General features: G+C 41.7%; 2 protein-coding genes across 4 annotated transcripts in view; both read right to left on the bottom strand.

Moving 5' to 3' along the window:
• Nucleotides 1-8,173: 8,173 nt before the first annotated feature.
• ZNF622 (zinc finger protein 622) lies at nt 8,174-15,806 on the bottom strand. Its single transcript, XM_059854477.1, has 8 exons — nt 15,740-15,806; nt 15,254-15,456; nt 12,964-13,572; nt 11,417-11,674; nt 10,876-11,038; nt 9,967-10,079; nt 8,971-9,114; nt 8,174-8,395 (listed from the first exon to the last, which is right to left on the bottom strand). The coding sequence occupies exons 3-8, from the start codon at nt 13,568-13,570 to the stop codon at nt 8,268-8,270; spliced, it is 1,413 nt and encodes a 470-aa protein (XP_059710460.1). The 5' UTR covers nt 13,571-13,572; nt 15,254-15,456; nt 15,740-15,806; the 3' UTR covers nt 8,174-8,267.
• Nucleotides 15,807-16,389: 583 nt separating this feature from the next.
• RETREG1 (reticulophagy regulator 1) overlaps nt 16,390-27,560 on the bottom strand; it is a 64,231-nt gene continuing 53,060 nt past the window's right edge. For all 3 annotated transcript variants that reach the window (XM_059854448.1, XM_059854465.1, XM_059854455.1), the window contains 4 exons: nt 26,608-26,745; nt 24,749-24,813; nt 23,506-23,632; nt 16,390-20,613 (listed from right to left, as the gene is read on the bottom strand). In XM_059854448.1, coding sequence (XP_059710431.1) covers nt 20,102-20,613; nt 23,506-23,632; nt 24,749-24,813; nt 26,608-26,745 — 842 coding nt within the window. In that variant the 3' untranslated portion in view covers nt 16,390-20,101. The remainder of the gene's footprint in view (nt 20,614-23,505; nt 23,633-24,748; nt 24,814-26,607; nt 26,746-27,560) is intronic.

Genomic DNA, 27,560 nt, shown 5'->3' with positions numbered 1-27,560 from the left:
TTAACACATTCAGAATGCAGAGGTCTTGGAACGCACAAACCCTTTTCCCCTTATCATACTACTTTATTCTTTTCCTCCAAACCCTTTAAGATGTGCTGCAGATTTCATTTTTTGCTCTGATAACCTTGAGAGTTGCTGGTAGGTGACAAATGAATTAAAACAGGGAAGCTCAAGATGAATATATTCAGAATTCTCAAGAGTTTGCCTCTGAGATAATATCTAATAGGAATGCACGCCTTGGTCACACAAGAAGACCCCACAAGCACTTAAGATATAATTGGTACACAGTAAAACCCGGAGAAGCAAAGATTTATTAAAGGCGTAAGGTCTTAGCAGGAATGGAATGCTAAGGAGGGAAGAAAGTCCATAAACTGCTGTCACAATGATTTTACACAAAAACAGTGAGAGGGATCTGCTTAAGTACATCAAGGCAACCAGTTATGACATTTTTTTGTGTGTGTGAAGGTTTGAAAGGCCTATGGTAAAACTGCCCATAAGAGCTGCTGACCATGTGAGCAGATAGGGCACAGTTTACCTGGATGCTCCTGATATATGACTTAATGCATTTGCATGACCTTCAGTCCTAGGCACGGCTTCTTCTTGCACTTGCCACTGGACATCATCCCCTAGCCAGTCAGAAAGGGATTATTTCCCCACAAGCAGTGAGCCAGTAAAATATTAGACAGAATAACAGAAGATTTATTTATTTATTCTTTCTGCTTGACTGATTTGCTGTTAATATCTGCTGCTGTCACAGACAGGCATATAAATGGGCTTGGAAGTTCAGGAGCCTTCATACTGGAATGCCTTGCTTAGGTGAGCATGGGAGCTGTGATCTGCTCCTGCTGACACAAACTGCACGAAGAATTAAATGTGAAATGTTATTTTGCTATCAGAGTTCCTCTGCTTGTTTGCTAGAGTTACCAAGTGGCTTCTTCTGCTTTACTCAGAGCTGAAATTCCTAACTGAGGGCTGATGTCAAGGAAGAAAGCATGGATTTGGGGCTACTCTGCTGAGCCCTGCGAGCTCCCAGGCAGCTTGAGATGACTCAGGAACAAGAGGAATAGCAGCAAAACAAGGACACAGTGCAAGGGTATCTAACCATGGAAAGAACAGGTGGATTTCCAAATGATTCAATGCTTCGTGACCTTCTGAGTCTGGGTGATCTCGCCATTGGGACATGATAAATGTTCAAGGTGGGCTGACTGCAGTTTCTGGCACTGATTCCTGACCCTGAGTAACTTCAGAGCGCACGTACAGCTTTGGCTGTAATCCTGCCCAAAGTACCTTAGCTATTCTTAATGGCTGTGCTGGGATTGCTTCTTGGAGTCATGCCACAGTACAGAAAAAAATAGATGATTCATGGGGCCAAAAGACCAAGTCATTTAATATAAAACTTCAAAGGCATCTGGCTGATTTCTATATTTAGCTGCTTAGTAATGAGAATTTGAACAGCTGGCCTATTAATTAAGAAGAGGGCACCCTCCTGCAAGCACTTAAACCTTCAAGTCCGTTCTGGTCAGCTATCTGAAAAGCATCTGTCCTCAGGAGAGGACTCTCTGCTTCAGATTACAACTCAAGACAAGTGCCCAGACCTGGGGGAAGGCAAGATGTTGCATTAGATCCTGCTGATTAATTCCTGATAGCTCCTTGCTAGAGAACTGTGTGGGCACAGCAGAGCCACCTAATCCTCTCTGTGCTCTGTAAATGGCTATGAAACTGTGCCATGATTGTACTGCTCCTCCCCTCTTCTATAAAAGGCCATTTTTCTGTCTGGAACTGTGCTGCAGGAAGAACCACGATGGCTTTAGGTGGAAAAGAGTCAAGGACAAACCAAAGCACAATGTGTTCTCTCATGCAGCTATGTTAGGCATAGCTGAGTTCAACAGACAAGGAAGGAAACCAAGACAGACGCTATGATGAATGATGGGGCTTCTACTGACACCTGTTGGCAAAACTCTCAAATACCCAAGGGTGATGGACACAGCTCCACACCTCACGGGTCACCCTTCCCTTCTCTGGGGGACAATGAACCTTCCACTGGCAGGAAAGCAGAGGCAACTGCCACATCATGTACTGAAGAAAGACAATGCCATTTACCAGCCATTTACTTGGATGTGGGATCAATTATTAGAGCAAAAGTAAGTCTGGGTTTAATGTTGGCCTATGGCCATTTTAAGGTAATATCAGTTGGCAATGCTTAGCACTTAGTGGGAAAAACCCCTTGAAACATTCTTCATTTTGAAATGCCATATTTTGAAAGCCTGCACAGTATAGTTTAGTTAAAATATGGCAACTTGAATGGCATGATCTATTGAGACACTGGAATTGCAAGGAATTAGGTAAACTAGGTATGACTGCTCCTATGAAAGATGTCAGAAAATATCTGGATTTTGGAAAACTCAGTGAATATTTTATCAAGATTTTCAGTGCATATATCATGAACAAACACACAGCTGCCCTATCTGTTAAGGCATTAGTGTTAGTGCAGCAGAACAGGGAAAGACCAAATGCAGATCTTGTCCAGGAAAGCCAGGCTGCTTTCATGTCTGTAAAGTGCAGAAATTTAAGGGTGGAAAGCTACCCAAGCCAGAAAAAGAGAAGCCAACATATCTGTAGATGACTGTATACACCTTGCAAACCATTAAAAGGCATTGGCAGGGGTAGAAAATGTGAAATTGTTCTTGCATGGGGGGATTTGGTTGAGGTGGAGCAACGCAAGGCAAATTTGCCCCGAGATTTACAAGCATGCTCTCTTTTCTAGCCTTAAAGAACCACAAATAACAGAGGAAGCTGTTATTTGTGGTTCTTTTAAGCTAGAAAAGAGAGCATGCACACTCCAGCTTCAGCTGGTGTTGAGGGCTGCACCTCCATGTGCTGCAGAGCCTGATGTGAGTGTGCTGCAGAAGCCAAAAGTTCTGGAGCACTGCAGCCCATGTGACGCAGGGAGAATGCTCAGGAAGACTCCTTCCACCTCAGCTTGCTGGAAAATGTTGCCAGAGCTGGGTAACAGGTTATCCTGCTGCACTGCTCTTACACATGTGAAGTCCTTGGTTTACCCATTTGTTGCAGAAATGGAACTTCTGTTGGTCTTGTGACTATTTACTGAGCCACTCAGTTTTGTAAACTTCTCTCTGGGCCTTCCTGGCATGCTTTAAATATTAAAGTTCTCATTGAGCTGGCGGAATAAACAAAGAAGTGTTCCAAGGAGAAGTGTATCTTGCTACAAATTTCATTTTGTAAAACACCAAGTTATTCTTTATGGCGTCTAGAGCTCATACAAAATGTAAAGATCTTCCTTTTCCCCTTCTGTAATCAATAGCATTTGCTGCTGCTAAGTCTGTAACTCGGCTGAATGATTGCCAGTCATTCCTACCCAGACCTGTTTCCTGAAGATCCTTCAGGAAAGGAATATTAAGATATGAGGTTACTTGATGTGAACATGCAGTTCCTCTGAGTCCTGGTACACGTTCCCTTTTGCCTATTAACACGATGCAGAAGGAGCAAGCCTCTTACTTCCACATGAAAGGTTATGGAATTTATCACTGTAAATTGCTGGCAAATATGAAGCTGAATACATAAATACAGTAAAGTAAAAAACAAGTAAAATTCCAAGACAACAAATATAAGGAATAACAGAAAATATGTCTCAGTGTTAGATGACCCTTTTCCTTGCATCAGAGAACTGTGTGAAGACATACATGCTTGATAATATTATTATTATTATTAAAAAACCTGCTTACAGATCGCTTTTTGCTTTTGGGAAGAGTCATGTAACTTTACACTGGGAAGAACTTTCAGAGTCATTCTGATTCTCTCCCTGGCCCAGCTAGAATTTATCACTCTGCCTTTGGAACACTAGATGCGCAGAAATCCTTAACACAAAACCAGTCAGAGGTGTCCTGTCACCACTTCTACGGCTCCTGAAGTGCCTAGCTGCTGCATCTTACACAGTTAGGAATGCAGTAGGAGACAACAGAAATTTCCTTTGGGTCAGAAGTGTCTTTAGACGGTCATTTTAAATATCTAGGCTCTGCCAGCTGCTGAGGATTTGATGATAGTCTGGTGACTGCTATTCTGCAACTACAGCATGGTAGACTGTTGGATTAAGCAATTAAATATTAAGACTCAAGGAGTTAAAGATGTATTTTTAATTTTCAGTCAGATGTGTCCTAAAGCTTATTTATAACCTTCCATCCATTGTGGTCATGATAGTATAAACCCACTTGAGTCCCTGCAGTGCTGTGTCCCACTGAGCTGATAGCGTGGAGGAGGATGACTGAAGCCCATTAGCACAAGTGCCTCAGTTTTAATAGATCAAAAGTAACTCTTAAGAGCTGCAGTGGAGAATCTCCCTGAGAAGCCCCTTCAGCATCAGCTGTCAGCTGGGTAACAGTCCAACACCTTTACATGTCAGGCCCTTTGCACTGAAGAAACCAATCGAAACCAATCAGGGATCAGTAGTGGACTCTTTAAGGGGCTGCTTACTTTAAATACTTGTTGACTTGAAGCTTCAGCATAATTAGCTGTTAATTTGTTTTACATGTCTGAGTCTCCTGTGTCTCTGCCACACTACATCCATATGCTTCTCTCTCATTCCTAGCCCCTTCCTTTCAGATGACAGGTACATGCTTTTCCCTCTAGTAGCATTTGGTTGTTTTTAGATAACTAAAGTGTACAAAACAGAAGAACTACTTCCAAAAGGAGATGTCAGATGAACAGATGCGCTCCACCAACTTCACCAGTTCTTTCATTTTGCTGCTTTATTCTGCAGTGTGAGATGCAGCACTGGGATCACTTCAATACCCAGCTGTTAATGGATGGACAGGCAGGAAGAACCCCAGCCTTGTCCAAAATGAGGTACCTTTGCTATGCTTCTAACCAGCCTTTCCTACAATGAATGCACTGCCTGAGAAGAGGTGATCTGCTCTGGGAACAGCATGGCCACTGAATTACACCTATACCAGGAAATTCTTGCTCCAGAGTACCCACTGTACTTTGACACAGTCTCAAATCTACCCATCGTAGGAGCCAGAAAATGCAAGGTTAGAGCAGGGGAGCACAAGTGCAAGGCTGGATCATAGCTGGAAACACAGTTTCCTGATAGGAACAAATGTAATTTGGAATTCTCTTCGGAAACAAAAAATTGGCCTCAGCTATCCTTTGTACAGGGAGGTAAAAGACTAAACACTGAGAAGTGTGTTTAATAAAAATACTCTCAAATAGTCTGACATAGCTGGAATTACCTATAAGTTGTGTAGATTGTAGTACTGTCGCTGAACCCTGCTGACAATCCCCATGTACTTGCTCCAACCATCCTGTGCCAGCAATGCTCTCCCAGGACCTACATAAAGATATTAATAGCAATTCATCTCACAGAAGCCTGGTGCTAATCTTGACTCGTGGTAGTGGTGAGCTTTGCAGTCTCACCCCACCTCTGCACTGCATGAATGCACTCTTATTCGGCTTTATTTATTTTCATAGTAAACTCAATTCCGGGAAAAGCTTTCCTACGCCCTCTGCTGGTTTTCCAAGACAGCCATTTTCACCCGAGTATTACAGCTCTTCCTGTAAAATACAAGTAGGTTCCCATACCTCTTTTCCATTTTCTTCTGACTTAACTGCAACAAGATGTATAGGACAGACTCATAGGTGCAAATTATACCAATTACTTCCTCCTGCTTCCCTGTGACCTGCAAAATGACTACCAATTTTCATAATTACTTACCAGCATTTTTTCTGAACTAGACTGTACAGGAAATTCAGGCAATCCCCATCTCTTCATAAACAGCAGGCTTCCTTAAGCAAGTCTGCTCAGAGAACAGGAGCTGCCTTTGGCTCCCCTTCTTTTTGAGGAGAGTGGCAAACTCCACGCACCTTCAGCCTGAACGTTATAGCCGCAAAGTAATTTGTCAGTGGATCCATTATCTCCTTGTATTTCTTCACTGCATTTCTTCTTTCAATTATCTCTTGTATTGCCTTCACTGCCAAGCCTCCTTAAACACCTAACCACTAAGACTGAAGCAATTGTACTAGGTTATTCCCAAAACTCTTCCAGAATAATTCTTTAGTCTTTAATTTAAGTTTTGTATATTCTGTGAAGGTTTACCAAAAGCTCAAGACTGCATACTGCTCCGATTCTCACTGGTGACTTATTCTGGTATTCAAAGCCAGTTCTGCAGGTTTCAATACTCAGGTTAGTAAGTCTTAACCCTTCTACTTCTGTATTTTTGTGTATTTATGTATAAAGACAATCTAACCCATAAACTTAAGACCCTTTCATAGTAATTCTCCAAAGAAAAAGACCAGCTTCCAATGGCCAGATGGTGAGACTTGTCACATACGAGCAGGGTATATCCTCAGTGCTAGAAATCCATACCATAATCACAGGCTGGGCCAGGCCATGACTGTAATAAGGGATACGGTGTCTGAAGATTCACATAGCTTGAGTCACATTGCTGAGACCAGGTGTCTTACCTCTGACTTTGAGAGTGAATAACCCAGAGTGAACCCTCTACAGATCCAGCTAGGGATATACAATGGCAGTAACACTTGTTAGGAAATCTTGTCAGGAAAAAGGAGGTACTCATTAATCAATCCAACTTTAGTTTAAGGTTTTGGATGTGAACACAGCCTTTCTTGAGAATTCTCTCTGCCTCAGTTTTCCTTTCACTCTAATCTACACCTTTTCTAAATGTATTAGCCACTTTACTTACTATATGCTGTGCAAACCTGTTGCCTCCATTACTGCTCAAGTTCTTTGTTCACAGTAAATGTAGGAACAGCAATAAAACTTCTAAGGCAGTAGAACTTTCACTAAAGAAACAAAAAACCACCAATGTTGAAAAGACCACAGACAAATCCACAAAACCAAAACCCCCACACAGCATGCACCTCCACTATGAAGTTATCACTTTCCTAAGAGTCCCATAAATACACTGCTCTCTCAGAAGTGCTGACATATGATGATGGTGCTGCTTCTTCAGAACTTACCTCTTCAGGAGACTAGAGAACTACTTTAAGTCAAAATACAGCGTTAACAGACAAATCTCTCTCTGCTATTCTCAGCGATATCACGCACACACCACTCACAAGAAAGAAAGAAAACTTGTATCAAAACCACACAGTGAAAGCCACTCCTTGGGAACCCAGAGCAATTCTAAATGCAGAAGTGAAACCTGGCTGTAGCCAGCTGCCTTCCCAATGAACTGACAGGCAAGGAAACAGCCATGCTCCTGTGGCACACGCTCAGTGTCCAGCACACTACAGCTCAGGGCATCAGGAGCCAGCCCATGACTTTGAAGGTGCCTGCCTCCTTAAAGGAACTGGTAAAGTCATGGAAACATTTAACATTTCCACCAGCAGGACCAACACAGTACTGCTGCCTCAGCTCTAACACACAGGTTTTCTCTGCAGCAACCTTCAACAGTTCACCTGCTTAAGTGGGAGAGCCTACCTGTTCCACAATACATGTCTTGGGTCACTGCATGATGATAACCAAACACCAGTACTGAGTGGGAACAACAAACACTCTCATCCACAGTATCTTCAGAGTTCCAAGCAGGAAATGCAAAATTTTGATTGACATTCATCTAAATGTATGGATAATTTTGAGCAGTTTTCAGGAAATGAAAATTCATTACATTCAATGTAAAACAACTACGCTGCAGATTATTAATCCGGCCCTGAGCTGGAGTATTAGACAGGTACAGTCAGCTTCTGAGGACAGTATTAATCCTGGAGTTATGTTTTCCATCATTGCATCTCTTCAAACAATTATTACTTAACCTTCCATGAAACTTTGCTCTCAAATTTTCACCTCAACAGTGTCAGCTAGAACTCCAAAATGCCCAGCTAATATATCTGGCACAACAACTTAAAACATTCAATACACTCCATCATAAGCATTTAGATCTAGGATCTCCTCTTGGCTTCAATCAGTTAGTAGAATTGGAAACTGAAGATATTCAGACAAATGACAATGTCAACTGCCCCCAGAAATGGGCTGCACAAAGATGGGCAGCAAGACTATGCATGTACCTTCAGTCATGACTACTATGCCACATGCTCCACTGAAGATATTTTATTTATAAATTAGGCCCACCATTATTTCAAAAGAGACAAGTTCTCTGCCATTCTTCTTTTTACAGAGGAAGACACACCAGCAAACACATCACGTAGGTACCGATTTTAATTTTGAGGATCCGCAACCCAGAAACCATTAAATCCCCTTCCCATAACCAGTTGTAGGCAGTTCTCTTTGGAACTCAGAATCTGACTTGCATCCGGAAATGCATCTGCTTTGTAGCATTGTTACTCATTCCTGTCTTGAGCATCCATTTTGACTTCATCCTCTGCAGGTACTGCATGTCCCGCTGCTGAGCGGAGATGGCCCCTGCAGGGAGAGAGAAGGAAGAGAGATGATCTGATCAATGTCTGCCACCTTACCTACAACTCGTATGCAAACCTGCTGACCTGCCCACATACTTCAGCAGTTACCTACAGGTTTTTCTGCCCATACTGGTACACTTCTTTCCACTTTTCTCTGGGGAAAGCCCAGATCCCTCTACAAATACCCATGACTGTGATTAAGGCAAAAGGTTGTTTTGCATTCTGAGCATGATTCCTGTATTTCAGACGTGGATATAGACCACAACTCTGTTCCCCTACTGGGAAATCATGACTTACGTTATATTACTAAATAACAAGAGTGACTTGGACAGGCAGAAACCAAGAAATCTCAGGAAATCACCAAGGATCACAAACAATGGAATGAAAAGCTTGCACAGAAGATGCTCTAGATTTTAGAAACAAACTTCCTATATCTGCTGGGATGTCAGGAATTAAAATGAACCGAGTGGAAGACAAACTATTGCACAAACCCCACATGTAAAGCTAAGTCGACCTCTGGAACTGTAGAGTGATGATGTAGAGCTTCCTACTCTGCAAAGCCCTCTCATTGCCACTCACCTGCCTGCCCTGCCCAGCCCAAGGCTCGGTACTGCTGCAGCACCCGACCCACGGCTTTCTTGTTCTTCGCAATGGCCACGTCTCTTGTCACACCAAAACGCTGCTTGTAGTACCTCATCAAGGAACGGTGACCCACCCTGGCACCTGCTCACAGGAGGAGACATCTTATTATCCATCATGAAACAGCTTCTGAAATGGAGTACTCAAGCACGCTGTGAAAACTATGGAAAACCCCTCTGCTGAGAAATGCTTTTTAAGGGTCAAGAACCTTAAAAAAATTTTAGGATTATTAGGGAACTCAATGTAATTACTGTAAAACCTGCTTGAAAAAAAACCACAAAATGGGCTGCTATTCAAGAGGGCCTTAGTTCAAATAATAAACATGCAGTTATCAGAAAAGAAAATCTTAATTAGTGGAATGAGCAAAGAGGCAATGCTGTTTCGAGTCAACAGTGAAGCCACTTGCTGACATTCAGGAAAACTTGTGTACCTGAAGAGTTGGCAGCACTTTGCAGAATGAAAGGGCTGGGGTTCTCTCATAAAAAACCACCAAAGGAAAAAAAAAAAAGCGAGAGTGCCAAATGCTGAATGAGAAAAAGGCTATTTATAATTTACTGAACTAGCTTACTGAATTAGGTGGGAGCTGGCTCTCTACAAAAAACTCCTATACTGGGTAACCTAAGTTATAGCATCTCCAAGCTGCACTCAAACAAATATGGAAACTCTTGTTGGAGTAAACAATGAGTCACATGATAATGAAGATGTAAAATGGGCAAAGTAACCCACTGCCCCAGTCCACACACCCGTCAGTGCTGAAGCTGAACTACTTAGCAATGAAAATAATGGAAGGTGAGGACATAACCCCAAAGACCCTTAAATGCTAAACTACCTACTCCCTTCCCAGAGGAAAACACAACAATGGCCTGTGCTGCAGGTACTGGAGGCAGATATGGGAAGTGCAGAGAAAGTAAGCTGTGACACAAACCCTGCTCCCACCTGAAGGAAGAATCAGCTCCATGGTGTCATCATCATAATCCAACTCTTTCTCTGCTGAGTGCTTTCCAAGACCCTCCACATCTTTCCCATCCTCATGATCAGGATAACTGCTCCTGTGGAAGAGCAGCAATACATGGTTTAAACATGGTGAGCAGCCACAACTATCCAGACCCACTCTCCAACAGAACCACGATGCACAGTTACAGCAGGGCACAAACATTGTCACGTTTCACCTGCCTTGGTCTGAGAGTTCCTAATAGCAGAACTTGGCTCTGAACAGAGCCTGGAGACAAGGAAGCCTTTTCCTCCACCCTGTTCTGCAACTCAGCACAGTTCTGCTGCACACCTAACAGTGATTTATGGTGAAAAGCCAACAGAGTGCAGGTCACCAGCTCTGCACAGCTGCTGAACGAGCGCTCTCAGAAGGTCTACCTGTAACCATAATATGAGGTATTTTTGACCAAAATGAACACAGCTTAGGATTAGTTGCAGGAAGTTAAGAGGCCTCTAAATCACAGCAGTCCTGTTCAACTCCAGCTACACAATGAAACTCACGTAAGAAACCCACAGTAGGTCATAAGTCCACAATCTGTTTAAAAGGTAGTGGGAAAGACAGTTATGACCTTTTATGGCCTTTGCTGGTGCAGTGAAATCTCAATTCAGTAACAGCAAACATACAAAACAGAATTCAAAAGGTCCTTTGATTTAGGACTGGTAATTATGGTCACAGAAGACAACCAATCTTGTCGTTACCATTACCTAAAAGAGTGCGGAACCAAAAATGCAAAATTAGTATTGGAACCTGAGAAGTAATTAATTTTTAAGAATTAATAATAGTTTCTAATGTAATATTTAACTGTTCTTTTATCTGTCCCCAACTGTGTCCCACTCAAAGAGAAATGACCTCACCTAAAATCATAGAAATCTGCAAATTCCAGGGCAGCATCTCCATCTGTGAAGAGTTTGCAGTGGCTTTTATCATTCATATGAGCCTGGACTGCTTCTGTAGAGTAGAAGGATTTCCCCTTTTCATTGCACCAGATGCAGATTTTCCCAACGCCAACTTTCTCTCCTGCAGAAAACATTGGCACTTCTATTGGTCTGAACAGAATCTCCCTAGCCAGTAATTAATATTTCTGTGACAAAGCCTCCCCAGCTTGCAGGCAGAGAGACTTAAGAGGAGTCTCGAGCCCTTAATTTCCAGGATAGCCCTGCTGTTCCTATGTCTTGACCACATGGCCCCACCAGGGACAAGTCTGGCCATTTAAAGATTTCTTGTGACAAGGTACGGGTCATTCAGTATTCTCAATAACAAATTTCACACTTCTAATATGTTTTTATATCCAATATGCAATCCAAACAAAAACATTAGGTGTCATATCCAAATGAAAATAAGTACTATCAGAATAAAATTATCCTGACAAAAAGATTAATGAACATTCAGTCATACCAAGATACTTGATTAGTCCTCTGAGATCCACAAGGTACTCTATGTCTGGAATGAAGAAGCTGTGGATTTTTGTCATATGCGCCACATTTTTTGTGAGAGATCTTGAGTGATGGGAACAGAACAAGCAGTCTGTGACTGGTATGGCCCCAACAGCAGGAATGCTTTCAGCTTCTGCCTGCTGTTCCTCTACTTCTTCTTCCACACTTTCCATCTCTTCATCAGAGCCAATGTCTTCATCAGAATCCATATCTTCCCAGTCTTTTAAAGGAAGTTTAAAAAAAAGTATTTATTTTATGCTTTTCCCAAGCAAAATAAGTTCCAAATAAGTTAGAAAATGCCATCATAGAACATATTGCATTTTTTGTTCTTACAGCTAAGCGCCACAGAGTCACTTCTAGGTGTAAGAATTTACCATTGTCAGTAAAAGACATTTCTTTTTAAGATGCACAGCAAAGCACAAGGTCACTCATAAAAACCATTGGCATATCTGATACTTTCCCCCCCCTCCATTTTCTCAACTATTAACACTTTACTGCTGCTTCTAGGCCTTAAATTTAATTCACCACAGCGCAAGAACACAAGCATGGCTTATTGAAAACAAGACAACTCTGGTGACATCAGAAAAACACTCATTTCCAGCAGAGAGGAAAACACAGTCCTGTTCACACACTTAAAAGGGCAAGGTGGCTTCTTCTTTAGGTGTTACAAGGTATGTTCAGAGGTAAATGTTTCTTCTCATGTATAACAGATTCACTGAACTGCAAGTGAAATTTCAAGAGCACAAAACTGCTGTACCAGATGCGGTAACGTGACACAGCGGTTTCAGAAGCTGAAATGAAGTTCCAGCTAATTCCTACCTGTGCCCTTACTAGAGCTCAATCATCCCATTCAACTGCTCCAATAGATGAGTTTGGAGCTGCACGGTCAACTACAGCACTGAAAGCATCCAGGTTAAAAATAACTCTTTTCTGGAAATTCTGAAGCTCTGATCTTTCAGCTGTCTGCTTTCCAGGCTGACCTCCAACACAGAGCTGTATTCATAGGTAAAGGCCACTGGGGTGGCAACTCTTAATCCCATTTTAACACAGACATCAAAAGGCTGAGAAGTGAAACCACACAGTCAGGTTAAAGAGCAAATTTTCTCCTCTGGTCTTGGTGGGCAGAGGGAAACAAAACCAACTATAGTCCCACCTCCCTTCAACAGATCAGGAAATGAGTTGGGACAATAGCAAATGATCATAACTGGATTCTTGTTAATTTATTTTTTCAGAACTAGTTTTAGGGTAACCTGTTACATTAGCCTTCCTTAAAGGAAACTTCCTTTGACATTTTATGTGACACTTTTCCCACCTTTTATGTGACACTAACACAGAGTCCTTGGCTGCAAACACGGGCCAACCTTAACTCCTTTGTTGAACTGAAAATTTAAGCAACAGCAAGACCTTCTGTGATGGAAAATGCTGCACTGCTACAAATGTAGGAGGAAGCTTTTGCTCAAACCATAGCTTACCCCAAGCTATCTTCTGTCAGTGTGTTTACTGCCTTACCTTCCTCATTATCCTCTTCTTCCTCTGCTTGCTGCTTGGCCAGCTTCCTTGCTTGCTGTTCAAACCACTGCAGCCGTGGAGGTATTTCTGGCCGCTCTCTGCTCTGGGACAAGCTGGCGCTTTCCCTGGAAACTGGAGAGCTACTCGCATTACTAGGAGGTAGAGGTGTCTTCTTTGGAGACGAAGATGGCTGGGCTCTGATGGCTTGCTGAATAGCTGTGTTCATTTCATCCTTATTTACACTCTCTGGGGCCAGCCCCTTCTCCAGATTCTTCTCATTTAATATTTTCACCTTCTTGCTGACAGCTTGGACAGCTTTCTTCTCCAGCTCCAAGTGCTTCTTGGACTTCAGGTGATTCTCATAGGCATTGAAGGTGGAGAACCTCTTGCTGCACACTGTGCAGTAAGTGGCAGTGATTTTGTTCTGCTCCTCTGCTACTGCTCTCAGTGCTAGGACTCTCTCTTGGAAATTCTCAGCAGTAACAGGAGGCATGTCAGCAACTTTACGCTTCAGGTTGTACCTGTGCCAGTCGGTTTTGTAATGGGCACGCTGAATGTCACCATCCTTGAAAGCCACACGGCAAGTGATGCAAGTGTAGGTGGCCATTACTAGAAAATGGCAAAAAAATACAATTATGTTAAAAAAATTAAGTAAGAGAACACAAAAAAGCCGCAACACCTTCATCCTAACAACCTTCTTTCAAGGCAGCGTTAGACACACAGTTCTTGCACAGAATTAAATTTATTAATCACCAGCATCAGCAATGAGTGCAGTATTCACAGGCAGCAGCAAGAGAGGAAACTTATAAATAAAAGACTTTGATTTTACTTTTACCACAACAGCAGCTGAGCATCCCAGCTCTGGATGCAGAACTGCTGTGCCTGTTGGGATTGGGATGCATGAGAGGGCCCCCAGTCGCAGAAACAGTATTTCAAAAGCTCCACGCTTTTCACTGAAGATCAGTGATTAGAGCTTCTTAACATGCTCCTGTTCTGCCAACTCTAACACTCTGAGGAGACCAATGATTCCTCAGAAACAAGGGTAAAAGGGAAAACCTCCTTACAGGCCTATTTTGTATCTTCCACAGCCTTATTAAATGGCAAAAAAAAAAAGTTACTGCATTTAAAAATTAAGCCTCCTTAGCTACTTTGGAGCAGTGCGTGCAGTGTTGACAACACTTTACCCTGTAGAGCTATTTATCTGGAGATGCAGTCATGCCTAGACCTAGCACTTTAAACCACTAACCAGCCCTGGTCTCCCTTCACTTCCCACCATCCAGCCAACCCATGTTACTAGGGCTGGGACAGGACAACTGCAGACCAGTGACCTCCCACTCATGTTGTCCTTTCTAAATTCATACATTTCCTTCCTTCTCAGTGCTTAATGAAACTTTGTTTTTTTGGGTTGTTTTTTTTTTTAAACAAAGTTGATGGAATCTCTTGAATGCTCCAAAAGCAAAGAGCAAAAAAAAGTGTCATCTGGAGATCACAGAAAGCACCTGTTTAACTGACTTAGAAAAACTATGGCTTAATCTGGAGAAAAAAGAAATAATACATCAGGATGAGGGGGTCTGAAAGCAGATAGAGGAAGAGCAGCCCCTCCCTGAAGCTACTAACAGGGAGAGGCAGTGGTAGAGGTCAAAACACATTATGAAATGGTCATTCCCTGGAACCACTGGGATCCTTACTTATTATTGCTTGTGCTATCTACAGTGTGATAGTGACAGGGGGGATGCAGCAAATGAAGGCCATATCATCTGGATTACTATAAGAATCTACTCAGTATAACAGAAGCTTTTCTTTTTGTGTTTCAGAGGAAAACATGTTCTCTGCCCACTGAGAGATCCTGAGTATTCCTTGAGGCGTTCCCCTGCCACCTGCAGCACTCCCTGCCCTTCTCCCCACCCAAGCACCAACCTTTGCCATAAACCACTGACTCAGAGCCACGCTGGCTGTTAGTGACAAACTGCTTGCAGGACCCTGAGGGAGAACACTCTGTTCTGGTCCATGACGGACAGACAGAAGCTACACGCTACATTACCACGGGGGCATTTAAAAACACCCAACCTCCTCCCGCTCCGCCCCACCCAAAAGAAAGCAGCACAGAACAGGTTTGTAACTAAGAGAGGCTAAAGCCATAAACCTTCACCTCTGATTACTACGTGGAGACGCATTTACAACACAAACTGCACAAAACAGAGAAATCCCATGTAGTCACACGACACCTTCCCACGACCCGCCTGCATTTCCCCTCCCGTTTTAAGCCACAAAACCGAAGCCCGAGTCCTACCTTGTGTGGGGCTCAGGAAAACGCAACCCCAGGCACTCGCAAGCCCGCAGCACAGCCAAGCCCTTCCAGACAAATCGCGATCTCCCCTGAGGCTCTTGATTACGGCTGAATCGGCCTTCTGCTCGATTTAAACTGAGCCCGTGTCCCTAATCCTGGCACAAGGCGGGCATTTATTACACGGACAACTGAAATTCGGGCAAAACCTATAGATAAATAAATAATAATAATATTTAAAAACAAAACAAAACAAAACAAACAAAAAAAAATCCCAAGAGAAAAGACGGGGCGCAGGCGGCAGCCGGAAGCCACCAGGCCAGGCGTGGAGCAGGCCGGGATCACAGGGAGCATACATCCCAAGGGAGCGCAGCCGGCTCGGCCGGGCCACGCCGCCTGCCCCCCTCCCCCGCTATCCTCGCTGGCTCGGACCGGGCCAAGCCGGTCCATCCCATCCCATCCCATCCCGTCCCTCATGCCCGGGACACACACCTGCGGCCGGCGGAGCTGGCGCTGCCGGGCGCGGGGCGGGGCGCGCGGGCAGGAAGCGGCCGCGCGGCGTCCGGCGGGAGCGGCCCGCGCGCCCCCTGGCGGCCGGAGGGCGCGAGGCGCGGGCGGTGCCCTGAAGGGACGCGGCCGCGGCGGCTGGAGCCCCGCCTCACGGGCCGTGCCCGGGTGTGGCTTTTCGCCTTCGGTTGGTTGGGTTTGGGTTTGGTTTGTTTGTTTAGTTTTGTTTGTTTGGTTGTTTTCACGGAATCGGTTAGGTTGGAAAAGATGTCTCCGATCATCGAGTCCAGCCTATGGCCGAACAGCACCGTGTCAACTAGACCATGGCACCAAGTGCCGCGCCCAGTCCTTCCTGAAACACCTCCAGGGACGGTGACTCCGCCGCCTCCCTGGGCAGCCCATTCCAGTATCTGATCCCCCTTTCCGTGAAGAAATTCTTCCCGATGTCCAAGCTAAACCTCCCCGGTTGCAGCTTGCGACTGTCTTCCTGTCCTGTCACCGGTTACCTGGGGGAAGAGGCCGAGCCCCACCTGGCTAGAACCTCCTTTCAGGTAGCTGTAGAGAGTGATAAGGTCACCCCGTTTGTTGTTATAGGGTTTATTTCCATTTCTTGGAGCAAACACACAATGAGATGATTTAAGATAAAAACTAACACATATTTATTAAAACAATCAATATAATAGTTCCATGTTTACAAAACAGTGATCAGGCAGGTAAAGTGCTGCAGAATACTTAAATACGGACATTTTGTAATTCTCCAGTTTCTGGTTGCCCTGGTTACTCACAGACTGCGACGCCGCTCATGTGCTGAGAACAGACGCGGAGACTACAGGGATTTATTTGTTCAGAAGGCTGGGACAGCCTGGAAAAAGTGCAGAACGAACACAGAACAAGTAGAACGAGTATCTCATCAGATCCTGTTGCTTTGGGTTACAATTATTTAATCTCCTCTGCATAGAATAGTATTTTTTTCCACTAACAAACAGAAGAACGGTCAGTAGGTGTATGGTACATACGCATGGAAACCCCCTGTGCTGGGAATGGGTGGCTTTGCACTGGATTTGACACACCAAAGGCCACCAATCTGATGGTGATCCTGTCACTCATGTACTGACACAAGGGGAAATTTTCCAAGTACAAAAGAGTGACCTTCATCCCTGCCCTGACATAGGTCCTTTCCTTAAATCAGGATGCGTGAAGAAGCCACTGCAAGGCACAAGAGGGTGAGCCCTTTGCTGCCAGGTATGAGCACACACACACAACACAAGCAGCACCGATCCAAGGGCAGGATCACACACTTACCCCATGGCATTGGCTCACACTGTGCCCTCTATACTGCCCATGTGCCTTTTGACTGGGAATCACATCCAAGGAAGCTTTCCATGGAAAACCTGTATGTTTCAAAGCTACGTATTGTCTTATATCCCCTTGCCTGTCTTCCTGCCCAGGCATTCCATTTGAAAGATGGGAAGGCGACAGCAGTGCTCGGTAGGAAAGATGCTGTAGACCACTGTGACAGGAATATTTAAGCTATTTCTTGGCTGATGCTATAATACAGCAACATGTAGTTTTCTCAAGGGATTTCCAGCTGAGGGCAGTGTGGAGAGGATCCATAAAGGAGAGAAACATTTTCTTTGTGTTTTGCTGGCGAACTGCTGGCAGTGGAATGTATTGTGTCCACGCAAAGTGTTTCTCAACATGTGGTTGTGTGGAAGGAAAGAGATAATTTCTTGCAGAAAATTACACATCTTTTTACTACCTGAGGAAGAATATTAAATGTTACAGAATTACATCCTTCCCATTACACAGTATTTAGGGGCTTGAATGTAATTGACTATCACGACAGCAGGAAAAAAAATTCTAAAGACTCTCAGATAAGCAACTATGTCCCTAACTTTAACAATTCACTCGTTCAAGTTTTGGTTGGTTTTTTCTTTCTGAAAAAAAAAGAAAAAAAGAGAGTCTTACTGGAGAAAAATCAATCTATTTACCTATCTTGAAACCAGAAAATGGGTAATTTACAAAAAGTCTGAGAAACTCCTCCAACTGCTTTTCTTTCTGATCTAATCTATTATTCTAGAAGAGTGCCCTGTGTTACATACTTTGATAACCACAAGTACTTTCCATAAAACCACAATAAAGTGCACGCTGTTACAATGCCACCATTGACAGCCAGCTAGCCTGTCCTGCCAATCTGCTCCAGAAAAGCCTGTGAAGGACTGCTCCCTCCCTGCCGCCTCGCCCTGTCCTGCAGCCTGTTTCCCCTTCTGGCACCAGTACCCCTGGACAAGGGAGCACACAGTTGTTTGGGCATCCTATGAAGCTTCATCAGCAACTTGGATTTGTACTCTTTTAACTGTACAGATTGTTCTAAACGTGCGGCAAGGAAATGAGGCTTTTAAGTCATCTGAGAACTTTTTAAACTCACTGATTTTCCAACAAAAGCTTCTTTTAATTTTGGTTGGGTATTTGATCTTTTTTTTAATTTGTTTTTTTCCAAATGAGAAGAACAACCTAGGGAAAGCTAAAGAAGAAACTTAGCAACTAATGCTGTGGAAGTGATGTGGGCCATGTTTTCTAATGATTTCCAGAAACTCAGGTGTTGAGATATTGTAATTTGAAAGCTGCGTCTTGTGGGATCTATATCCAGCATCCACTTATTTCATAATGCATTTGATAATGAAGGCACAGGCTTACCCTTGCACTGGTAAAGGACAGCAAACACAGTCAATATGCATTACTGACACAAAAAGCACAAGCAACAATAAAGCTAGTGTCAAAACATCTCGGCATCCTTCCTTTTGCTGTACTCTTTTGGCCATCTGCCTATTCTTCCACCTCAAAAGGAAGAAAAAAATACAAAATGAAGTTAATTTCAAACACAGGTTTACCTACACATATATGTTAGTGGAAGATTTTAATCATCTGTTGCTGTACTTTTTGAGGGTCCTAGATAACAGTATTTACCTCTTCAAATGCCAGCAAATGGAAATTTACTTGAGTAGTAGTAGCAGCTGACATGGTCCCTCAACTTTGCTAATGGTTTACATCACATTAAAAAAACTAGCTTTATTTCTTCCTATTTCTTGGATTACTATTGCTTGGTATTGCAATGCAGTTTTGTCACAGGTGAACAAAAAAGCCCTAGAAAAATAAGTAATCTGCTTGAGATCCCATGCCACTCACTCAGCATGTGTGGACTTTAAACTGGCAAATAATTTAAACAAGTTCTTTTTTTGTTTTAAATTACATGCCAAGAAGAAGATTCTGAGTGTCTTCTCTAGCAACTGACCTCACCAAATGCTTCTAAGTATATTAAAATCATCACCTTGCAACACAACTTTTGTTGCAAGTGGAAGGAGCTATCATGGGGAAAAAAGCTAAACCAAAACCTACAGAATCTCAAATTAAGGAAGTGGCACCTAAAAAGCCTTTTTGCCTTTTTTTTTTTTTAATTTTTTTAATCTCTAATCTCTACTCCAAACAATAACTACCCTCACCTGCTCCCAAACAGGTTGTTCAGTTTACACAATATTAACTTTTAAACATAAAGATTCATTGGCTGACTTCACATGGGCAATACTGCCAAGGACCAGACTCCATCAAGGAACACAGCAGGTGGTCAGTCATATAACATGCCACTTTACAACTCTACAAGCCTATAACAGCAAAAAACTTGGAAATGCATCACCATATCCAAAATAATTCAAAGGTTTTAAGTAAGAAATCTAGGGGATTTTATAGTGTTGCACGCATAATTAAACTCGAGTTGTGCCAGTTAATGTGTTTCATATACAGTAGATGCACTACACATAATGCTAACTGCAGGGATCCATACTTTTTGGTAGGATTGAAGGAAGTGAGATGCAGTTAATCTCACTACAGCCCTCTGATAACTTGCCCTCATGATATGAGTCATTAATTGTATTACATGATTGGAAAACTAGAGTAAATAAACTGCCGATATTGGAAATTTCACTCAGGACCCCAAAACAGGGGGTTGGCAAAAAGGTAAAAGAAACCTCTCCCCCAGCTATTTTGAACAACTGACTTCCACCACGCATCTGCAACCAAACAGTGGATAGAGAATTCATTTCCATGCTATTACATTGAGGTATAACTACCAGAAACATTAAACTATCAGTATTAGCTGATACTTATCCAGTTAATTCACTTTGCATAAGGAAATTATTACAACACATCTAAAGGGATAGTTAAAGCTTACAGCTCAGAATTTTCTTCTTTTTTTTCTCTCTTTTTTTTTTTTGTTTGTTTTGTAGTATTTGATGGTATCTTTTTTGTGTTTTATGTTTAGTTTCTTCTGTGTTACCAGCCGCAACTTCAAGGTTAATGACTTCCAAGCAGATTTGAAAGGAAGCCCGAAGACTTTTTCTTTTCCTGGGATTCTGCTTCTTGACCTTGTGAAAGTCCCAATTCTTTCTCAATCTGCTCTAGCTCAGACTGGTCAAGCAGTTCAAAATCATCAGCTTCCTCTGTGTCTGTCTCCTCACTCAGACTGGGCGCTGCCTGTGAGGGAGCTTGCTGTAGGGACTGCAGCTGGTCTTTGATGGCAGCAGACACCGCAGCCGTGATGACATCACCAGCAATTCCACTCATTAAATTAAAGGTTTGGTCACTGGTCAAAGGCAAGGACAGCCCTGCAGTGGATGGTCTCTCTTTACTCTGTCTGGAAGCGTGATCCGCCTTGACATCAGTTTGCTCTTTCCTTCGTTTTTGCTGGGTGGGCAAACCAATGCTTGAGTCATCGTCATCGTTTGTGCCAGCACCATTTTCTAAAGAGGGAAACTCTAAAAGATCTCTAGCGAAAGCTTCTTCATGATCACTAGGTCGGTCAAAATCTATTACAGGTTAACAGAAGAAAACAGTGTTAGCACTCACAAAAGGTTTCTCAAAAAGGCAGCCACATGTAACAATGCTAGTAGCAAGTGTTCCTCTGAATACATTCACTAATCCCTACTCCAGTAGTTCTCTACTGGAAGGAGCTTTGTGTGGCATCTAAAACAAAATGGTTTTGAGGTCATAAATCGAGTGCCACAAATCAGCTGGTATCAGCCTAACTGTTTGAACAAAATAACTTTTTAAAGCTAACTTTTTTAGGTACATCTATCTGTAATGAAACAACCCATGCAAATCCTCAGCACAGCGATTTTGAAATATACCAACCACATGAAGTCCTAAAATTTATTTCTCTTCACAATATATATAAACTACAAATATGTAAACATGTAAGGATGTGTTACAAGCTTTTAACATGCATATGGAGTAATAAAAATAATGTTTATCTATTTAAAGAAAAAAGATATAAAACCAATCTAAAGACTAAAATTTCTTTTTCCTTTCTTGGCCAATGCTTCTATTAAAAATTTAACAGAAAATGGAAACTCTACAGATGATCAGAATTGTTTCATGTTGTAGAGAGGATAAAAAGCAGGATGTAATCAACATTAGATTTTAATGGTTGCATTAATGAATGACACAATATTTGTTATTAGAAATGTGTAAGACATACCATGGAATACATGGCCTGTGGAAGAGGCTTAAATCAGCACAAGTGAATACTTTCATCAAGTATTTGAATGAGAAGGTAAAAAGCTTGAACTTACTTTCTATGAAAACAAGCAAGAGAAGCTTGTTGTAGGAGCATTCATAAGGGTTAAGGAAATAAATTCTAAAAATGAGTCATACATCATTTTCTCCATTTTCTTTAGGAAAGACAGGTTGGGAAGGTGAGGAGGAAGGGTTGTGCTGCATGCAGAGTGGTGGCTTGAATGCACAGAGCTTTGACAGGAGATGAGCCAGTCCTTGAATGCATCCCATTAGGTCTTGCACTTCTGTGTATGTCCCATTTGTTGAAATGCTCCATGGAGAAGAAAAGCTGATGTTATTTTTCACTTAGCAAGGCTATGAATAGGGTTTCCCACATGATCCTTACAGCCAAGCTGGCGAGCAAACAGGATAAGGGAACTGTAAGGTGGGTGGAGAAGTGGCCAGACTGCACTGGTCAGTGCAGGTCAAAGGCTTCATCAGCAACACAAGGTGCAGCTGGAGGCTGATTATTGGTGTCTGTCACAGGGACTGAAACCAGCACTATTCAAGGTTTTTTATTAATAACTTGGATGACAGGCTGGAGTGCACTCTGCAAGTTCAAGGGCAGAAAGAAATTGCTGTGGGACAGGTGTATTTGATATTCTGGAGGTCAGGATGCCTTCAGAGGGACCTCAACAGGCTGGAGAAAGGAATAGGCTGAAAAGGAACATCATGACATTCAACAAAAGCAAATATGAAGTCTTTCATCTGGGATGAAATACCCTGTGCAGCAGTACAGGCCAAGGGCAACAAGAAATGCAGCTTTCCAGAAAGATCTGTGGGCAGCAGGTCAGTGGTATGCCCTTGCAGCAAGGAACACCAACCACACACTGAGCCGTAGTAGCAAAATTGAAGGCAGAAAGTCAGTAGAAAGGATTTTCCTCCTCTATTCAGCAACTGAAAGTACCCACTGAAGTACTTTGCCTGGTTTTGACCTCTCCAGTCCTAGACAGACAATGGCATACAGGACTGAATCCCCTGGAGGGCCAGCATGATTATTTAGGGGGCTAGAGACAGAATGTATGTAGATGCTGAGACAATGGGCCTCATTTGGCCCAAGAGAAGGTGGCAAAGGGGGATCAGTTAAACTACTGAATGGGAAGGTAGAGAGAAGATGGGCCTGACTCTTCTAGAAAATGCACAGAGAAAGGATCAGAGTAAACTGATGCAAACTGGAACATGAGAAATTTTGACTCAGTGTAAGAAAAAAACCTTTTCATCATGAGGGTAAATAAATATTGGAAAAGGCTTTCCAGGGAAGTTGCTGAATCTCTACCACTAGAAATGTTCAGAATTCAAGTGGTCACAGCCCTGAGAAACTTCATAAAGCTTTAATGAAGAGCTTTAACCTGCTTTAGATAGGAAGACAGATGAGATGATGACAATTGCTTTTTACAACTTACGGTTCTGTGATCATACAATGCTGTCTATTTACAACTTGAAATATTAGGAAAATAACTGAAATTATTATTTTGGTCTGTAGTATCATTCTGCTTGTCATTTACAGGGAGTTTTTCCTAGGAGAAATGCAGGATGAGCAGAGCAGCAGATCCCCAGGTGAGAGAATACCAAACTACTGTTGTCCTTAATCTTTATTCCAGCAAAGTGTTTACGGATAAAAAGTAAGATTTTTTTTCTCTGGTCAAGATCAAGCCAAGTGCTTGAGAATCTTTTCCTAGTCTAAGTCTTCATAGGCTCATTGCTGGCTGTCTTCATGTCTAGTAGTAAATTCTGATAATACTTTCTTTATCTGGCTGTTTAACAAGTCAGTGTATTCACTGTTTCTTTCTCAGCTTTTATTTGCTTAGCTTACCCACAAAAGCATTGGTAGTAATTTTAAAAGGTTTACTTGCTTGAAAGGTTTGGTAGAAGAGAGTGCTACATCTAGCACTTATTGAATGTGTTGGTTTTACCCAGTACTACTTATTTATTTAGACACTTGCTGATGTACTTTAGCATTTTTAAGATGAGGACAGTTTTTACACAAGATGTATCCCAAACCATACAAAACACTAAGATTAACCTTAAATTGGTTTCAGAGAGAAAAGTAACAACCCTGAAACCTGTCCTCAAATTGTCTAATAATTTTGAGGTAACTTGCATGTCTGGAGTCCACTGATGATATAGATGAAGCTGTTACATACCGTCAGATGTGTCTGTCTGTGGAGAATACCCCTCGGATAAGTTAAAGGTCCCATTATCGGTCCAGGATACTTCTGAGACATCTGTGTCAGACACTGACAGCTCTTTGGCAACAATTGCAGGACTAACCTACACAGAAAACAGTCCCATACATGGTATTATTATATTTAAAAAAAATCACACTGCAGAAAGCCAGTGCTTAGAGACTGAAAAAAATTCCCTCTTGTATGTCATAGCAACATAAATCACCTCCTACTTAAGCCTTAGTTGAAGAAACATGAAAATACTATACAATGCTTAGAAGTGAAACATGCCTCTTTGTAATAACTAAAGGCTGTATTATACTAAAGAAGCATAGAAAATTCCAGTTACGGTAACAAAAGCATAATGAGCCTGCAAATACAAAATGTGCATAATGTAACAAAATGAATAAACTTGGAACAGAAAAAACAGCCCAATATCTATAAAGACCATCAAAAATTAGCTGAACAAGAACCCCATTATTCGTTACCAATTTATTGCACAATATTTAGTTATGTCAGATACAAATTTTTATTCCATGGGATATTTTTTTTTCCCAGCACAAAACCACCTCCAAAGCAATCCCTGTCAAAGTCAGGCTTTATACACTACTGATCAAATACTGCATAATAATTCTGATTTTTAAAATACCAACTGGTATTCTGATTATAACAGAAAAACCTTTGCCATACAGTCATTTAGAATACTAGAAGAAAAATGAGAAATTTTAGTGTTCTCATACATATCTAGAAAGATTTTATATACCTGTTTGCACCATCATTGAAAATTTTTAGAGAAGTGATTACAAAAATATCTGACAAATTACGCAGAACCACTAGAGTTTCCTATTAATGTTCCCCTTTTGTATTTTAATTTGATAAAAAATCAACTGCAATTTCAGTGCTGGAAATAAAAGCAACCACCATTGCTTTTAAACATTAACACAATCATTCTGCAGCCAATACAAAATAAACACATTCTTAGCTCAGTAGGCCAATGAAACCATTACCTTGAAGGCCAGAAGTCACAAATGCAGTAGGTTGATTAGTATAAGGCTAAAGGTGGAGACTATGAATCACTTCTAAAGCATACTGCTTAGTTCAGGAACACAGCCTCCTGGGGAGGGCAAGTCTTCCACAGAAGAACAGAGACAGCAATCTAGATAGCCTCCTATTATCTATAGAGATTTTAAAAGCAAGACAGGGCTGACTGAAAAAAAGTCACCTTAGGACACAGAGCTGATATGTCTAATTCACTGTCATCTTCTGTGGCTTTTGTTTTTGCTGTTTCTGAAAGAAAAAAGATATATTTTTTATCCTCCTCATGACAAGAGATTTCCAGGTTCAGTGTGTGTTCTCACAGCCTGTGTAGCACACTAACTCTCCACCTGCTGATACACTGCACCATTTACGTGCTATGCTACCAGGGAAACAAGCCTGGCTGCTTATCAAAATACAGCAACCAAGTGGAAGAAAGAAATGTTATTCTGAATACATTCCAGTAGATCTATTTACCTGCATTGTACTTCCTTCAGGAGTCTCTCTTGCTCACTAGAATGTCATCTGCCCTGGCAAACAGATATCTCTCTTTTACTCTACACTGCTGGTAAAATGCACAGGTGTAACGTGTTGTTAGAACAGGCTGTGTAGTTATCCCACCACATTACTTTTACATGAGAACGTGCAATTTTCTTGATAATTGCATGTAATCTTCATTCACAAACCCCTTCTTCTACCACACCCAGCTACCCTGCACTCACAGTCATATGCAAATAGGCATATGAAGCATCCTCTGAAGTCTGGTAGAATGTTGCTCTTTAGAGGTGAGCAGAGATACAAATTTTGCCTCCTCTGTCTGAGAATTTTTTAAACCAATATAAAATGAAAAACATAGTCAAAGTGCTCTCGGTTGCTTCTTCCTGCAACTTGCTCTTTCCTCTCTTGTGCCAATACAAGGTTTGTGAGCCCATGTGGTGAACCCAAGAGGCAAAGCAAGGCAGGGAACTTGCCTGTGTTAAATTAAACTGGAGGATGAAATGCAGGAAAGAACACATATACCCTCAACCATTTTCCCAGTGCTGGCTTATGAAGTTTATTAAACTATAGTCTGATCTTTATCTCTGCCAGTTTCACTTAAAAACTGAACAAGTAGAATAATGCATGAAAGAAAATTTCCAATGCATTATTCCTTATTTTCAATTACTATCACATTAAATGTAAGAGAAGGGGGAAAAGACACATGGTGGTTCTCCTTGGGTTTAGGAACAGCTCATTGTATAATGAATTGTATAATGGTTACAAGAAATGCATGTTTTAAAGCAGATATTAAGTCTACTGATGTAGCACTAATTTAAAAGGATATGCTACCTGCAAGCAGTGTGACTACACTGCAAAGGTTTAATTTCCAAAACTGGAGCATGCACAAGAAACAAACTAACATTGCTCATATACAAATTTTCCTTGAAATAGCTTTATTGCTTAAAATCTAAAAGTTTCCAGTATTAGACAGATACTGGGTGAGATAGGCAAGATTTTGTTTTAAATTGATTCCTCCCCTTTCCACATAGAAACTTGGATTAATTTGTAGCTGCTATCCTGTGGCAATTCTTACATGCTTTTGGAATATTTGGAGAAGAAAACAATTTTTTTTTTCTGGAGGGAGTGAAACCAAGGCAGATTTAGATACAGGAACAGAGTTTTGTCTCTTACTGAAAATTCTGTTATGTACTTATTTTGAGACTTCTGAGTGAGTCTCTCTGCCTTATCTAAAGAGAGATAAGCATTGCAAGCTTAGAGCAAGTAGGTTTTTTTTCTGAAAACTTATAAGCAGTACATCTAATCGCAAAGAGCTTGCCTTGTTTCTTTTCATGAAGTAATAATTTCTTTATTATCAAACCCAGACATTTGACATACATTGTCACTCCTTATAAAGCTAATAACAGTAGCCAGGTTCCAAGCAAGAAATAACTCTACAGTTGGCTTCTCAGGACAAACCAAGCTTTCTGCAAGGTGAATAAAATGCTCTGCATACAATAATACAATAATATTATATAATAATATATGGGACTATAATTAACTACTCACCAGATCTCTCTTTTTTCTTCTGGTTGATATATTCCACTATTCCAAAATCTAGTTTCATCAAAACAGCCTTTATTTTGCTGCACAGTTTCTGTCCAAATTCATTGCACTTAAGGAAGGGACATAAAAAGGCACACAATACTGTGATAAAAATGAAGACAGAGAAAAAAATGGTATTGAAATATTGCTGTACAAGAAGTTACTCAAAAATTTTAAATAATGCCTCTGCATAAGATAACTTACTAACTTTACATAAAACAGATAGTTTTACATAAAAATGCATTTTGAAATGCCCATGTCAGACACTTTTAAGGTAAAATCCAGTTTTGAGGAGCCATTCCTACTCATCACGGAAAATACCATTATATTCATACCAATTGACATCTTTTTTACTATCAGTAAGACATGATTTATGGTCATTATAACATCTATCATTACCTTAACTTAGTCTGATTTTGATATCTCAACTTTGACAAAAGTGACTATGCAACATTGTGCCAGAATCAACACACTGAAAAAACTTGTAAGCCGACTTCCATATGACAAAAAATTGTAAACAAATTCTTTCTTGTATCTAACCTAACCTGACCTTACTTCAGTTTAAAACCCTCACCTCTTGTGCTATTGCAGCAGGCACTGCTCAAATGTTTGTCCCCAGCTTTCTTGAAAAGCCTCTTTAGGAACTGAAAGGCTTCTCCCCAGAGTGTTCTCCTCTCCAGGCTGAACATTCCCAGCTTGCTCACTTTTCATAGGAGAGATTCTAGGGCCCTCTGATAATCTCCATGTCCCTTCCTTTGGACTCAACAGGTCCATGTCCTTCCTGTCTGCAGGTGGGGTGTCACAAGAGTAGAGCAGAGGGCCAGAATCCCCTCCCTCCCATGCTGGCCACGCTGCTTTGGATGGAGCCTAGGACACATTTGGCTCTCTGGGCTGTGAGTGCTCATGGCTGGGTCATG

The sequence above is a fragment of the Haemorhous mexicanus genome, chromosome 1 (assembly GCF_027477595.1).
Source record: "Haemorhous mexicanus isolate bHaeMex1 chromosome 1, bHaeMex1.pri, whole genome shotgun sequence".
Lineage (NCBI taxonomy): Eukaryota > Metazoa > Chordata > Aves > Passeriformes > Fringillidae > Haemorhous > Haemorhous mexicanus.
The sequence above is the reverse complement of the archived record's forward strand: the minus strand, read 5'-3'. Positions and strand labels throughout refer to the sequence as shown.